General features: G+C 36.7%; 1 protein-coding gene across 1 annotated transcript in view; it reads left to right on the top strand.

The window, feature by feature from the left end:
* Nucleotides 1-12,572, top strand: part of LOC120539564 (otolith matrix protein) — a 117,942-nt gene extending 105,370 nt beyond the window's left edge. Inside the window, exons 7-9 of the mRNA XM_039769795.1 lie at nt 2,832-3,016; nt 7,300-7,471; nt 12,475-12,572. Coding sequence (XP_039625729.1) covers nt 2,832-3,016; nt 7,300-7,471; nt 12,475-12,485 — 368 coding nt within the window. The 3' untranslated portion in view covers nt 12,486-12,572. The remainder of the gene's footprint in view (nt 1-2,831; nt 3,017-7,299; nt 7,472-12,474) is intronic.
* Nucleotides 12,573-13,932: the final 1,360 nt, after the last annotated feature.

Raw genomic sequence — 13,932 nt, 5'->3', positions numbered from 1 at the left:
TCACATCACAAGGACCAGATAATATTTACCCTGAAGTCCCTAAGAAGGTTGTCAAGTACATATATAAACAATTAACACATATTTTTAGGAAGTATTGCACACTGGAGAGATTCAGAAGGACAGGGAAATGGCAAATATCATCACATTTAATAAAAAGGGTGACAGGGCAGATCCAAGCAACTGTAGGCTAGTAAGCTTAACATGCATCACAGGAAAATTAATGGAAGGCATTATTAAGGATAAGATTGAGAAACACTTGGCAAGAACAGGAATCTTTCAGAACAGACAGAGGGTTCAGAGGAAGAAGGTTGTGTTTTCTGAGTTGCCCCTTTTCTCTACAACTCTCTCCCACAAGACATTGGTAACTTTGACTTTCTTCCTACGTTTAAATCTCTCTTTAAGACACAACTCTTTAAGCTTGCTTATTTTGTTTGACATAAATTTTAGTCGCCATATTTAATTTTAATGTTTGATTAACACTGTTTTTATTGTTACTGTAATTTTTTATTTTTTTATTCCATATTATGGCTACATAATATTAGCCATTGTCACAAACTCCATAAAGAGCCATAGTACGGTTTGGGGCAGCCACCCATATATATGGTCTCCTGGCTGCAAATTGACGTAAATGATAGCACTGCTGTGCACAAAACCGATTCCAAAACAGAACTGAGGGAAAAGGTAAAAGGTGATGGCTTTTAACGGGGAAGACAGGAAGTGAGGTCAAAAGGGTTGGGCTCATAAGTGTCTTCAGCCATAGGGTCTTCGAGCCTGGACGTGAGATCACAGGGGCCGGAGCCGGCAACATCTTCTTCCATAGGCTCAAACCCGGAAGTGACGTCAAGAGGGCCAGTTGGAATCTCCCGTCAATGGTCTTCAGGAAAGGGAGTAAAAAGGTCAGTGCACTCTGCCACATCCCGGTGTAATTCGGAATTGCCCTTACTCAAGCCCTTTAGCTGTCTCCCATGCGCACGTGTGTGACACCATCTACACCCATTTTTTACTGCTAAAATAGCACTGCTATTCTTGAACTTGCTCTATTACTATTAATGTGTTTTGTAATGTGTCCTTGAGTGCCTTAAAAGACACCTATAAATAAAGAAACAAAAAATAAATAAATCTATACATCAATACTAAAGTCAGAATGCCATTAAACAATAAATAGTTATTGACATAACCATGAAAAATAGAATAAGCATACCAGGGTTGTATATGACTTTCTTATGCTATTAAATATTGTATTATATTGAAAAATTTACAGTAGATGCAGTTATTTCGCTTGTGTCTTTCTTCTTTTTGTTTTTCCCCTGGGTTGTAGGTTGAATATTGTTTTGATTTTACCCCTGAATTTCTATTTTTTTTTTTTTTGTTTTCTCTGGATTGATTTTGAAGTAACTTCTTGTGTTACTGTGGCGGCAAGAGATGAGCAGTGAGGTGAAGTGCATTCTTGGCTGAAAACTTGACATATCCGTTTTAAGGGTTTTTTTTTCACATTTGGACTCATACTCCTTTAAACTTATTCTAATCTGCAAAAATTTGCATGATATATATTTTTTTAATTTAAAAACAACATTTCACTTTAGAAGACAGCTTCATCTGGCAATTTAAGATACCATTATAGAAAACAAGTAAGTTCAAAATGAAAATACCAAAAGTCTCCTTTAAATCAAATGATGAAGGATGAGGTTATATTTCATAGTCATCCAAGAAAGGAAGACATAATAATTAGTACTGTGTCATAAAAGCATTCTGGATTAAATTAGCATCAATGTAATATTTATTGACATTTACAGGAGAATTGTGCCCTGTGTTGGCTGGGATTGGCTCCAGCAGACCCCCTTGACCCTGTATTCAGATTCAGCGGGTTAGACAATGGATGGATGGATGATTTAATTGTGGAATAGAGGCAGTATTACATGACTTTATTTGAAATGTTTTTTGAAATGGAATAAAATAAGAAAGAATTAGAAGATCTTACATAGAGGAAAACACATGAAAGGATATGTTCAGCAGATAGCAGTAAGGCATCGCAGGAAGTGATTTTAGTCTTGCCATACTAACTAAAAAAAGGATGGTGGAGTTTGATGTGAAATGTTATGGATATACTATAAAGCCACATAAAACTAGTTGACCGGTGTTAAGTATTTAGGAAATGCTGTATTTGGGTTTAATCCTCATTTTCTTGTCACATTAGGATTCTAGATTCTCTGAAATGTTATATTTGCATGGACTAGAAAGACTTTGCATATCATAGTTTGCATATTTTTAAAACTAAATTTCTATTTTTAAATGTTCTTTGCTTTTAAAAATTGTTTCTCATTTTTACTATGCTATGCTACACTATGCTTTTCAGTCTTGTTACTGCTGATACATTTTTGTTTTTTGTGTATAAAAGTTTTTACAACATCTTAGTATGTGCCTCTTCACTGGCATCTGTTGTGGTATTATTGTAAAAGTAAGGGTAATTGCTCCCCAGGGTCCAATAATGCCCAGACATGTGTTTAGTGTGAGGCCAGTTCTCTAGTTCAGTTTTATTTAAAATTTTTTCCCCACCTTGAGTAAAAGAAAAAGCAAAGGAAAACTGATAAATGTATAAACCAACCAAATTAATATGCAAGTAGTATCTAGTATCTTTTTTGTTGAGTTGTGCAGAAGACATTTTCACGGTCAGCACAACTAAAATTAATTATATCAATACTAATTAGTGGAGGTCAAAAACAGAAAGAGGTAAATTGAAAATGTTCTGTAAATTTTTTTATAGTCTTTGTAAAATTTCTTAATGGTTGCAGGATTTGTTAAGCCAGGGCATATTTATTTTGTTCTCCTTCAAGGGAAGAATCAAGAATCATGGGCAAAAGATCTTGAACTTGAAGATTTAAAGCTGCTTTGTCCAGATGGTACTGAGGCAGGCCTAAATGACTACAAGAAATGCAGCCTAGCAGCTGTCCCGGCTAATGCTGTAGTGGTTCGACCTGAGGATAAGTGCAGAGTGTATAATTTTCTCAACAGAACACAGGTGAGTATGACAGCAATAATAATGTTTCAGAAAATCTTTTGTATTAAAACCTTTCAATTATATTTACCATTACAAATCTAATAGTTCACTAATACTAAAACTACCAATCTAATAGTTCTCCATGGTGAAGGCTAACATAGCAATAGAGTGAGTCTCATGTTCATTTCACTGGAATTTCCAAACACTGTACTCCCAGATCATTTGTTAAGTGTGTCCTGGGTCTGCAACTGTTTTTTTAAAGTGGGTAATGACAGGTCTACCCTCGTCTCCTGATGTAGCCACTACTATGATATTGCTGCTTTATGCCCATCTCCATTTTTTTCCTGAGTTTATGTCTAATCCATCTCCACTTTCTTCTTTGGATTGGTTGCTAGCTCTTGCCTTGCTCTCTGGCCCAGATCATTATTTATTGTTTTGTCAGTTCACTGTACTGTCTGTTGAAAAATCTTCACAGAGAATTTTTGATAACAGTTTGAATCTGCTTTGTATCCTTGTGTTATTCTTAATGTTTCTGCACAGTACAATAAAACTGCTATGATGTCAGAATTGAAGTTCCTCCATTTTGTTGCTGTTTGAATTTCTGATGACGACCAAATTTTAAGCTCCTAAAACCACTGTTAACACTATGCCACAAAATTAATTTCCCTTATACCTTGTTCTACAAATTTTAAAATGTTTGTACAATAACCTGTATAAATTCTTAACGTTAAATATCATATAATTTGTGTTCTAATGTTGTATTTAATCCTAATGCAAAATCCACAATTCACTAATATAAACATTTTGTTCCATAATTCTTTATCAATTACTGTTACTCACATAAAGTTAACATCCATCATGAAAAACAATATTTATCAAAGAAATGGTATATTTGGTTGTGTGAAGAGTCTTCTAGCTTAAATTATATCTTCACCTTATACTAATGGATTTAGACATTTTGTCCTGAGTGTCCCTTTTTCCCAAAACAGTTGTTATTTACCATCCCTTAAACTAACACATTTCCCTTTATTTTAAACTCTATATTATTCATTCTATTATTAAAATCAATAACCAAGAAAGATTGAATTGGACCAACTTAACTGGTAATACTGCAAGTGCTAATTTGATCATTACTAATGTAATATTATAGAAGTAAGTAATCATGTGTTAAATTCTGATTAACAGTCTAAATTATTTACAAACATTAGTCGTTAAAGGTGACTTGTAATCTCTCATCAGTTAGGTATAGGCCTATTAAAAATATTTTTCCAAAAAATGTACTTTTACGCATTGCATTTACTCTGAATGCTGACCATATTATGGCAATCACATTTTCTAAACTCTTATCCTAATTGTTGTACAAGTTAAACCTTAAGCAATTTAAATTTGTAATAATCATGTGTTATTTCCCTTAATAAAGCAATAAGTACAAATATTCAATAAATATCGATTTACTTTCATTTCCTTTTATGGCTGATACCTTTATCCAAGGCAACTTACAACATTTATTGGTTACATTTCTTTTGGTTGCGTGGTGACTTGTTGAGTGTCACACAGGTGTTACTAGTGGGATTTGAACCCCCAACCTCAAGGTTTGTAGTTCAATGCCAGAACTAGTACACCACACTGCCAGGTTGCTTATGAAAGGAGTCAATTTGCCTTGCTGTGCCTGCAGATAATTAGAGTTATGAATGGTATAGGAGGAAAGGCTATGTTTCAAATCCTCTCTGAAAGATATTGCTGGAAAAATATAGATATTAGGGAGTAATTCTTATTCCTAAGGCAAGAAGAATTCAAGTACCTGGTCAGCAATCGTAACATACTATCAAACAAGTAGATGAAACCAAGGTTAGAGTGTCCATATGGAGAAGGAAAAAGAAAGAACAGTCACAACAATGGAACTGCCAACATAATTAAGGTGGAACAATACCTTCTATGGTGAGTATTTAACATGCTAGTCAGGTCCTGGGGTCCAATAACCCAAGATCCAATAACCCAATATCTCTTGATGTGAGGAATGAGCCACTGGTCTGGATGCTATGCAGTCTGCCCTCTATGCTCCTGGACCTACAATGATCTTTCTGCATCAATGGTAACCAGTACAGCTGAGTTTTTAGCAGCAAGGACCTGTGATCCCTTGGACTGGAATTTGAGTACATTGTCCAGTAGTCAATTGGTTGATGGCCTGGTTCATGGCTCAATCCCCTCAATGCTTCAAATTTAAGTAAAGGAGCCATCTTCAACTCTCAATATATTATTAATTTTTGTGTTGATTCCAATGGACCTGGTCTTCTTCTTACTGATATTCAGTCCTACTTTGGCCTGTTGGGGGCATGGGGACCTAAAGAGAGCAGTGGGATATTCCAAATTGGCATTGGCAGTGGGCATGGAAGGGGAGAGCAGAGGACAGTTTGCTAAGAGTTGAATCTTAGGGAAGGAGCAGCATGATCCAGAGCAGTGACAGTGGCTCACATATGAGATTGAATGAACAGCTGCTTTATAACAAAGGGACATCCGCCACCAACAATTATAAGTATTAGTCCATTCCTCTCACACCTGATCATTACTATACTGTACAAACCTGGAATTTATCATAGTGCATTTACTGTTATAAATACTAAACTTGTTTGTCAGTAATTCCAGTGGTATGAGCAAAAAAATGTGTGAGTCATACAATTACAACTTATTTTTTGTATAGCACTCGTTACTGAGTGCAGACGCAGAGCACTGTGAACAATTCTCAGTTAAAGTATATATTTTACTAATTAATAAATAACTAGTACACTTATAAATACAGATTTGTTAAAACACATAGAACTCACAGAAACTGAGTAAATATGAAGTCCACAGTTAGAAAAACAGATTAATGCTCTGGATTTACTGTAGGTCAGGTCAAGGTTTAGTATAAGACAATTGACAAGCAGGTGTGGCAGGTGGCCGGGTCCCATACCCAGCCGGGGCGCACCTTCAACACTGGATCCGGGGGAACACCCATGGGCTTCACCCTACGTTCCCCGGAACACTTGGTGGCAGCCCCCCTGGGTTGCATCAGGGCCACAATGGTGTAACACTGAAGCTCATCCCTGTTGGGCTCCATGGCCACTGCCCTGGGGAGCTACATGGCTTAATGAGCCCATGTGAGCTGGACTGCAGCCACACCTGGAAGTGCAGCCTGAAGTAGGTCAATGAGCACCTGGAGCACTTCCAGCGCTGCTATAAAAGGAGCCTGCAGTCACTACTCGAGGAGCCAGAGTTGGGAGGAGGGAGACAAAGTTTGATGAAGAGGAGTGGTGGAAGAAGAGGAAGAGTATGGTTTTTGTGCATGTGCTGTTTTGGACTGTGCTGTGCCTTTGGAGTTCATGGGGATGACGTGCCCCACAGGTGAAGAAGTGTTTGTGTGTTTTATATAGCGCCTTTCTGTTACACAGGTTACATATGTTGATTTAGATCAGGTTCTATCTATTATTGAAGAGGACTGAGAATGTGAATGTAAAAATTGAAAAAGAGCTGTAACTTGAGGCTGAGTATCTAACACTTATAGAATAAGACCTTCATTAAAATGTATGACTTGACCATAAAAAGCTAGAAATATACTGTCCTTCCCTCAAGTTAACCTGGACTTTATTTCTTCTGCTGTTGAAGCCCTTCCTTCTCGCAACACTGCATTCAGAACTCTTGTGTAGCATGATTAGAAGATGCTTTTGCACTAAATCCAACTACTTCTTAGTTACTTTTCTGGACTCTTACCTAGCATCCTCCTCTTAGAACAAATCCTAGTGGTTCCAGGTGTTCTTCATTTCCAGAACTCCAACTTTAAAAGGCCATAGAAAAATGCTGATACCTGTGAACTCCTCTAATTTATTACCATCATTCCATTATTCTTTCACCTGCAAACATTACATTCCATTATTTAGAGATCACACTAACCTCGTAAAACAGGTAATTTGTTGCATTGTATCAGGATATATTACAGCACGTCTTTTGTCCAGAATCTCTTGAGACAAGCTATAATTCAGATCTACCTTCATATTGTGTTAAAAGTAAGATAGCTGACCTATAATTAATTATGCATATACTGTAGCCAGTGGGGTGGCCTAAATACTGTATTTCACTTGCCTGAAGAAGGGGCCTGAGTTGCCTCGAAAGCTTTAATTTATAATTTTTTTTTGTATATAATTTTAGTTAGCCAATAAAAGGTGTAATTTTGCTTGCCTTCTCACTACATTCTACATAATAAACTCAACTAGATTATGTGATTAATTAGATTTCTAATTATCTTTAATGGAGTTTTTTTTCTTTCACAGAGAATGTTTTCAAATACCACAGAAGGGTTCTCCCTTTTTGCTTCTTCTCCATATGAAGGGAAAGACATCATGTTCTCTGACAACACACAGAAACTTCTGAAAATTATGGGAAACTATCAGTCATGGCTAGGACCATCCTATCTGACAGTTAATCGAGCATTTGACTGTGAAGGTGGGCATATCAATTCTTTTATGATGAACTTATTACTGGCATCTTACCAGATTTTATCTAAACCTTCAGTATTGTATTTCAAAATATCCATGCCAAAATGAAATTTAACTTTTGTCAAAAACTATTGCCTTTTAAATACATACAGTTCATTATTAAATACAGTTCATACAACTTAATGTTTTTTTTTTGTTTTTTTTAATATATATATAAAATCTACCATGAAGTAATCAATGGTAAAACATTAAGCTGCTGTGTTTAGGACTTAATCAATCTTACTACCTGCCTGACTTATATCATTTGTTTCCTGCTTCTGGTACACTCTTGTGTGTAGTTAGGAGTGAAACAAACAAGTTCTTTTTTGCATACATTTCTCAAATTGACGACAAAATTAATTTTGTATGTGATTTCACAATCAGAAAATGCAAAACTCACAAATTTTGAGGGGGGTTTATAAAGTTTTTATTCGACTGTAAAACAAGAAATATTGCTCCACAGAGCCTCTTTCACATATCTGCTTTTCCCACTGTTTACTTCAGCAGTGGAAAGCAATTAATTTGTAGTATATCAGCAAAATAATTTTTACGGCTGTTGGTCACAGGATCAAGGAAGAGTGCAGTGTAATTTTAAAAAATATGACATGTTGCATAATGTCTACATGATGGCGCATATAATTAAGCCGTTGTGCACGCAATTTTGTTTTCTCCATAGGAAAATGCAGAAAATGGATACTCGTCCCTTACTCTTACCTAGCAACCACCCTTTCCAGTATCTTGCAGACTAGGATATAATCACTCTAGCACTGTGGAAGAATGTGTAGAGTATTGTGTCTGTTTCGGGCACATCTTTAGGGTGCTAAGATTGTCATCATAATTGGCAAAGTGGGCGTTATACTGCTCAGTAGAAAATATAAAAATGACAAGAAATGAATCCATTGACTTTTTTTCTCTAGAGGTTTTTAACCAAGCACTAAGTGGCAGATCGACACATGTAGAATTAGGACAGGAAAATACTTCCACACAGGAACTAACCACTATTCTTTCTCTGTATAAAACTCTATTTCTCAGTCATTCATTGTCCAACCTGCTATATCCTAACACAGGGTCACGGGGGTCTGCTGGAGCCAATCCCAGCCAGCACAGGGCACAAGGCAGGAACAAACACCAAACAGGGCGCCAGCCCACCGCAGGGCACATACACACATCCACACACCAAGCACACACTAGGGACAATTTAGGTTTGCCAATGCACCTAACCTGCATGTCTTTGAACTGTGGGAAGAAACCGGAGCACCCGGAGGAAACCCACGGACATGCAAACTCCACGCAGGGAGGACCCGGGAAGCGAACGTAGGTCTCCTTACTGTGAGTCAGCAGCGCTACCACTGCGCCACCATGCCACCCATTCTATTGGTTCCATAATTTTTTTTGGCAAAATAATTCAGTTCATGAAAATCATGAAATTCAGTTTCATGAAAACCATGCTTATTTTCCTAATACGTGGATCTCCTATCACCCTGATTTCCATTTTTTGGGTTAGGATTCTTATTGTTTTTTTATGCCATAGAGGTACCAGTGTATGCTCAGATATGCAAGATACTTGTTTAAGGTGGTATTATTAGTGGCCACACACTTTTGTTACTGTTACTAGTCTGTCCCTACAACTCTGCACTGAAGTCTCCTATAGGTCATGGGTGCCAGTTTATTCTATTCTGTAATTCAATGTAAACCTTGAATACACTGCTGTTTAAAAATGAGTAAACTTTAAGCTATTCAAAATTAACTGCATTACTTCTTATCAGAAAGCAAAATCAAGTTCAACTAAACACACCTGTTAGAAAGCTAGGAGAAATGTATATATTTTGATTCTGTATTGGTCAGGTGTGAGTGGTAACTGTGATGAACAAGTGGACCATCCAAGGTTTTTTACTTCCTTACACTTACACGGCCGTTTACATGCAGTCAGTGATGGCATCAGTGAAAATGGATTCTTGCTCCTTTTCATCTACAAAAGCAAGCTATAGATTGTCAAATGAATAGACAAGGGTCTGAAAAAAGTTGGGGACAGCCTCCCGTATACTTGGAAACTTGCGTCAAAATAGTAAATTAGTTGTACAATTACATACAGATTCGAGTCCCAAACATAATTGACTTGAAGGAGGTAAAGATGGCAGTTTTATGGAAAGGCAGAGGAAGTGACATCATCAAGGTCGGGAACAGAAGTGACATCGTCAGAAACAGGCGGGATTTCCCATAACTGGTCTGCAGAGGAAAGAGAGAAAGGATTAGTGTACTCCTCCACCCCTTGGTCTGACATGGAATTACCCTTATTTGAGCCCTTTAGCTGCCTCCCATGGGCATGTGTGTGACAAGATAATGAAGAAACTATTTAAACCTTGCATATGCTCTTTAGAATCCTTGTAAGTTATGGAATTCTACTTTGCATTTTTATTACATACTGTATGTATACTTTTTGTGGTCTACAGCATTGAAATAATGTTTTACATATTTTTTGGCATCATATATAGGGCCCACAATTTACCACGGCAATAAATCATAAATTCCGTGGCATTTTTTTTTAATTCTGCAGCGTACCGTGGCACGGCAAATGCAGTACCAGAACTCCATAAGACTAATTCGTAACCCAAGCAAAATAAATTCAGTTTTTCTTATTCTTATTCCTTAATAATAATCCATCATAATTCGTAATACTAATCAAATAGGTATATCAAAGCGTTCACATCCGCACATTTTAATCCACAGATTTGCATTAGGCAAACGATGCTGAAACATATGTAGGCATAATATTATTCTCAACAAACTATCAAATAATGTTTCTAAAGTTATTGTTTATTTATTGTTGAAGAAAACGGCACTGTAAGCTCGTAGGTTTTCTTGTGACAGAGAATATTGCAGTGGTGAAAACTGTAGCAAGAGCTGCTAAGCGAGGCAGTCTGTCCTCTAAGGCACGCCAAAAAGCAGTGATATCAGCTGGAATTACTTCACGAGACGCTATGTCCAGATAAGCTTGCCATTCATTTGCTCCAGCCTCATTGTTGGCACTGATTGTGCATGATCAGCAAAATTCTTCAATAAGAGTGGTAGCTGTTGTGGATCAAATATTCTTGCAGATCTGAATAGGTCTATTACTGGCTGTTTGGTTCCCACAAAATATTCTTTAAGTTTAGCAGTAGCATTGTGCTTTGCATCTTCACAGCTGCTTGTTGCAATTGGAAATCTGGACGATTTCAGGCAAGACAGTAAGTCAGACACTTTGTTGTAGACATTGACAGCCATGAACGACTGTGCCTCAAAAGAAGTCAGAGTGTTCATAATTGGCTGGCAGTGAACAGATACAAATTCATGTTCAGCTCTCAGCTCGTTAAGTTTATCAGTACTTTGCGGCAACACCGACAGCTTCTTTAACTGGACTATAGCTCCACTGTGTTCGATTTCAGTAGCAACGAATGAGATATAATAGTCTAGATACTCAGCGTGATACAGCAGAGCCTCGAACCAAGAGTTCCATCTTGTGATGACTGGAGTTGGCAGCATGGCTGCCTTTTCAACTTTAATTTGTCGCAGATGATGAAGATATCTAGCAGGACGTCCTGATGCTTTGGAGAATATGGCCTTGACAGAAGCAGCCAGCATATCACAAAGTTGTAGTGCTTCACGAAACTCTTCTCCAACTAATGACAGGATGTGGGCCCAACATATGACATGAAGGGCATTTGGCAGTATTCCTCATAAACTGTCACGAAAACATTTTTTCATATAAGCTGCATTATCCATAACAAACGCTACAACGTAATTGAAGTGCACATTAACCTCAGTCAGAGTACGGATAATTAGCTGTGCAATGCTTACATTGTTCACTTCGGTTAAAAAATCTGTGTTCACTAACATTGCTGTGCATTCATCTGGTTTAAAAGAATTGAGCGGTTGAATAAGCACATTCACAGCATAACGTCCAACAACATCCATTGTTTCATCGGCAATAATGACCACTTTTTGTCCGGCTAGCTTCGCTATTATATTAGTTTGTTGTTGGTTGAAAATTCTTGTAACGTATAGTTTCCTAAGTATATTAGCCTGCGGTATTCCACCACCGCCCTTCAGCATAAAACTACACATGGTCGGTTGTCAACTTTCTCCAGCGGCATATTGGCTGCCATAAATGCTTCAACCAGTTTCATCACTAACTTATCTTTGGCAGCAGTTGATCGTGCAATGCATCCGGTAATAGTACTTTATTGTTTGCTGCTTGTTAGGTTATTCGTGGCCCCATACTGTCGTTTATTTGCACGCTCTGTGTGCTTTTTTGTCCCCAGATAATCAGTTATAGTCTGGCGTCTAACATGATCGACCGGTTCGTTACAAGTCTTGCACCACAGTAAACCACCTTCAGTGTAGAATTTATCCTGTCCAAATTCTTTAACTCGCTGTTCAGGTCCAATATCCACTGCAGTTTTATTGCGTTGCTTGTTATTGTTATTGGCCATATTCAAAGATTAATTTTACTAAATTTACGTACACGATAGGTCAAATTGTTATCACAGCCAATAAATCGATTTAAAAATTGCTACAAGTACCACCAATGCTATAAATCGACTTAAAAAATGTATGTTTACTCTTCCAATGGAAAAGCTAATGACATAATGAGATGATGCAATAGGCTAAAGAAAGAACTTAAAGAAGTAATCAAAACTAATCATACTAATATCAATATGCCTCAAATGGTGAGATTTCATTCAGATTTAGTATTTTCCGCAGTGTGGCGTTTTACTGCTGCAAAACCCTAAATTCCACGGTGTGCCATTAAATTCCGCGGGCCGCGGTAAATCGTGGGCCCTAATCATATATGCTTAATGTATAAGTTATAGTTCAAAATGCACTAGTGATTCTCACTGGAACATTAACTTTATTTGTTCATGTCATATCTGCAATTGGGAAACAAGCACCATTTATCTATTTGTAAAATGTTTTTTCTTTCTGTTCTAACAGGTTTGTGCTAACAGCCTCAAGAAACAGCGATTTTCCATGAAATCCAATAATTATTCAGAAAAGACCTGTCCATTGAAATGTATTTGTTGTATTAATATCTTTTTTATGTCACACTCTTTGTTTAACTAGCAATATCAATTAAATATATCAAATAACTCAAATGAACAGAATTTCTGATTATGTTTTTATTTTCCCTTCAACAAAAAGTCCATCAAAGAAATCTTACAGTATAAAACCTCTTTTAATTAAAGCTAAACAATAATTTGACATCTTTTTTTCAGATCAGTTTAAATCTTGGGTCTGAGACTTATCTCACACAGTTCATTTTGGCAAGACTGGATTCAAGTCAGAAACTAGCCCATTGCAGAGCAAACTGGCAAACCCCTCAATCCAGTCCTTGATTTTTTGTGATATAGAAGGAAACCAAGCTACCTGGAAAAAAACGACACATCTGTGGAGAAAATATGCAGACACATTTAAAGTAATGACAAAGCCTACAGGTTCTGGTAGCTGCAGGACACTAGCTGTAATATTTGTGATTCATAAATCAGTAATAGTTGATATTTCATAACATGTTTTTAATATTTTTTTAACTGTGTTCAAAACCACTTAATTCCTTTTATTGTCATGAGTGACCAGAGTTCGCAATGAGTGCGAAGCAGGAAAACCTAATCAAACAAGTGTAGGCATTTCATCAATTTTTGCATAAAGAAAGAGACTTCTAAAAAGGGTTTATCAAAAATGGATATATTTATATAGCCTTCATTTTGATTATATTTGACTGTAAGTATGACTGAATCTGATCATAAGCAACTTTACAGTTTCTGAAACCCGCATACACCATTGAGACTGAACAAATGAACATTCATAATGTAATACATGACACTTTATCTTTCAACAACTTGCATGTCAGTATTTCTGTGCTCAAAAACTTCAAAGCCCATATTTGTATTTAGCTTGTTGTTTCAAAATGATTTTGTAGTGAAAACCTCATACCAAGTAAACATTTCTGAACTTTAAGGTGAGCACTGTCTCTGTAAAGGACACCTAAGCAAAATTGGGTAATTCTCAATAACACAGGCTAGCTATGTATTCGTCATTTTCAGCCATCTTTGGCTCGAGATTTTGGAGTGGTTGGCATCTCCCACAAATTTAGGTTTATTTGAAGCAGCACTTTCACATACACCTCAACAATTCCGACATCAACTGATTTTTTTTTTTTTTTTATTACAGATTTTGATCTGTTCACGCTTTTGTAAATTTAAATATACGTTTTAAAGGATCTACAGGTACATTAATTCTTTCAAAACTAGTGAACCTGTCTTAGTGAATGTATTTAATGTTAAATACACTTTCACATGCCCTCATTTTGTGGCTCTTTATCCACATTAGGCTACCTGCTAATTGTAACTTTATTTGCACTGAACTTTCCCTTAATGACTGCCTCCTTTAGTGGTA

Source organism: Polypterus senegalus, chromosome 1, assembly GCF_016835505.1.
Source record: "Polypterus senegalus isolate Bchr_013 chromosome 1, ASM1683550v1, whole genome shotgun sequence".
NCBI classification, from domain to species: domain Eukaryota; kingdom Metazoa; phylum Chordata; class Cladistia; order Polypteriformes; family Polypteridae; genus Polypterus; species Polypterus senegalus.
Note: the sequence above shows the minus strand (reverse complement) of the source record. Positions and strands in the feature narration are given on the sequence as shown.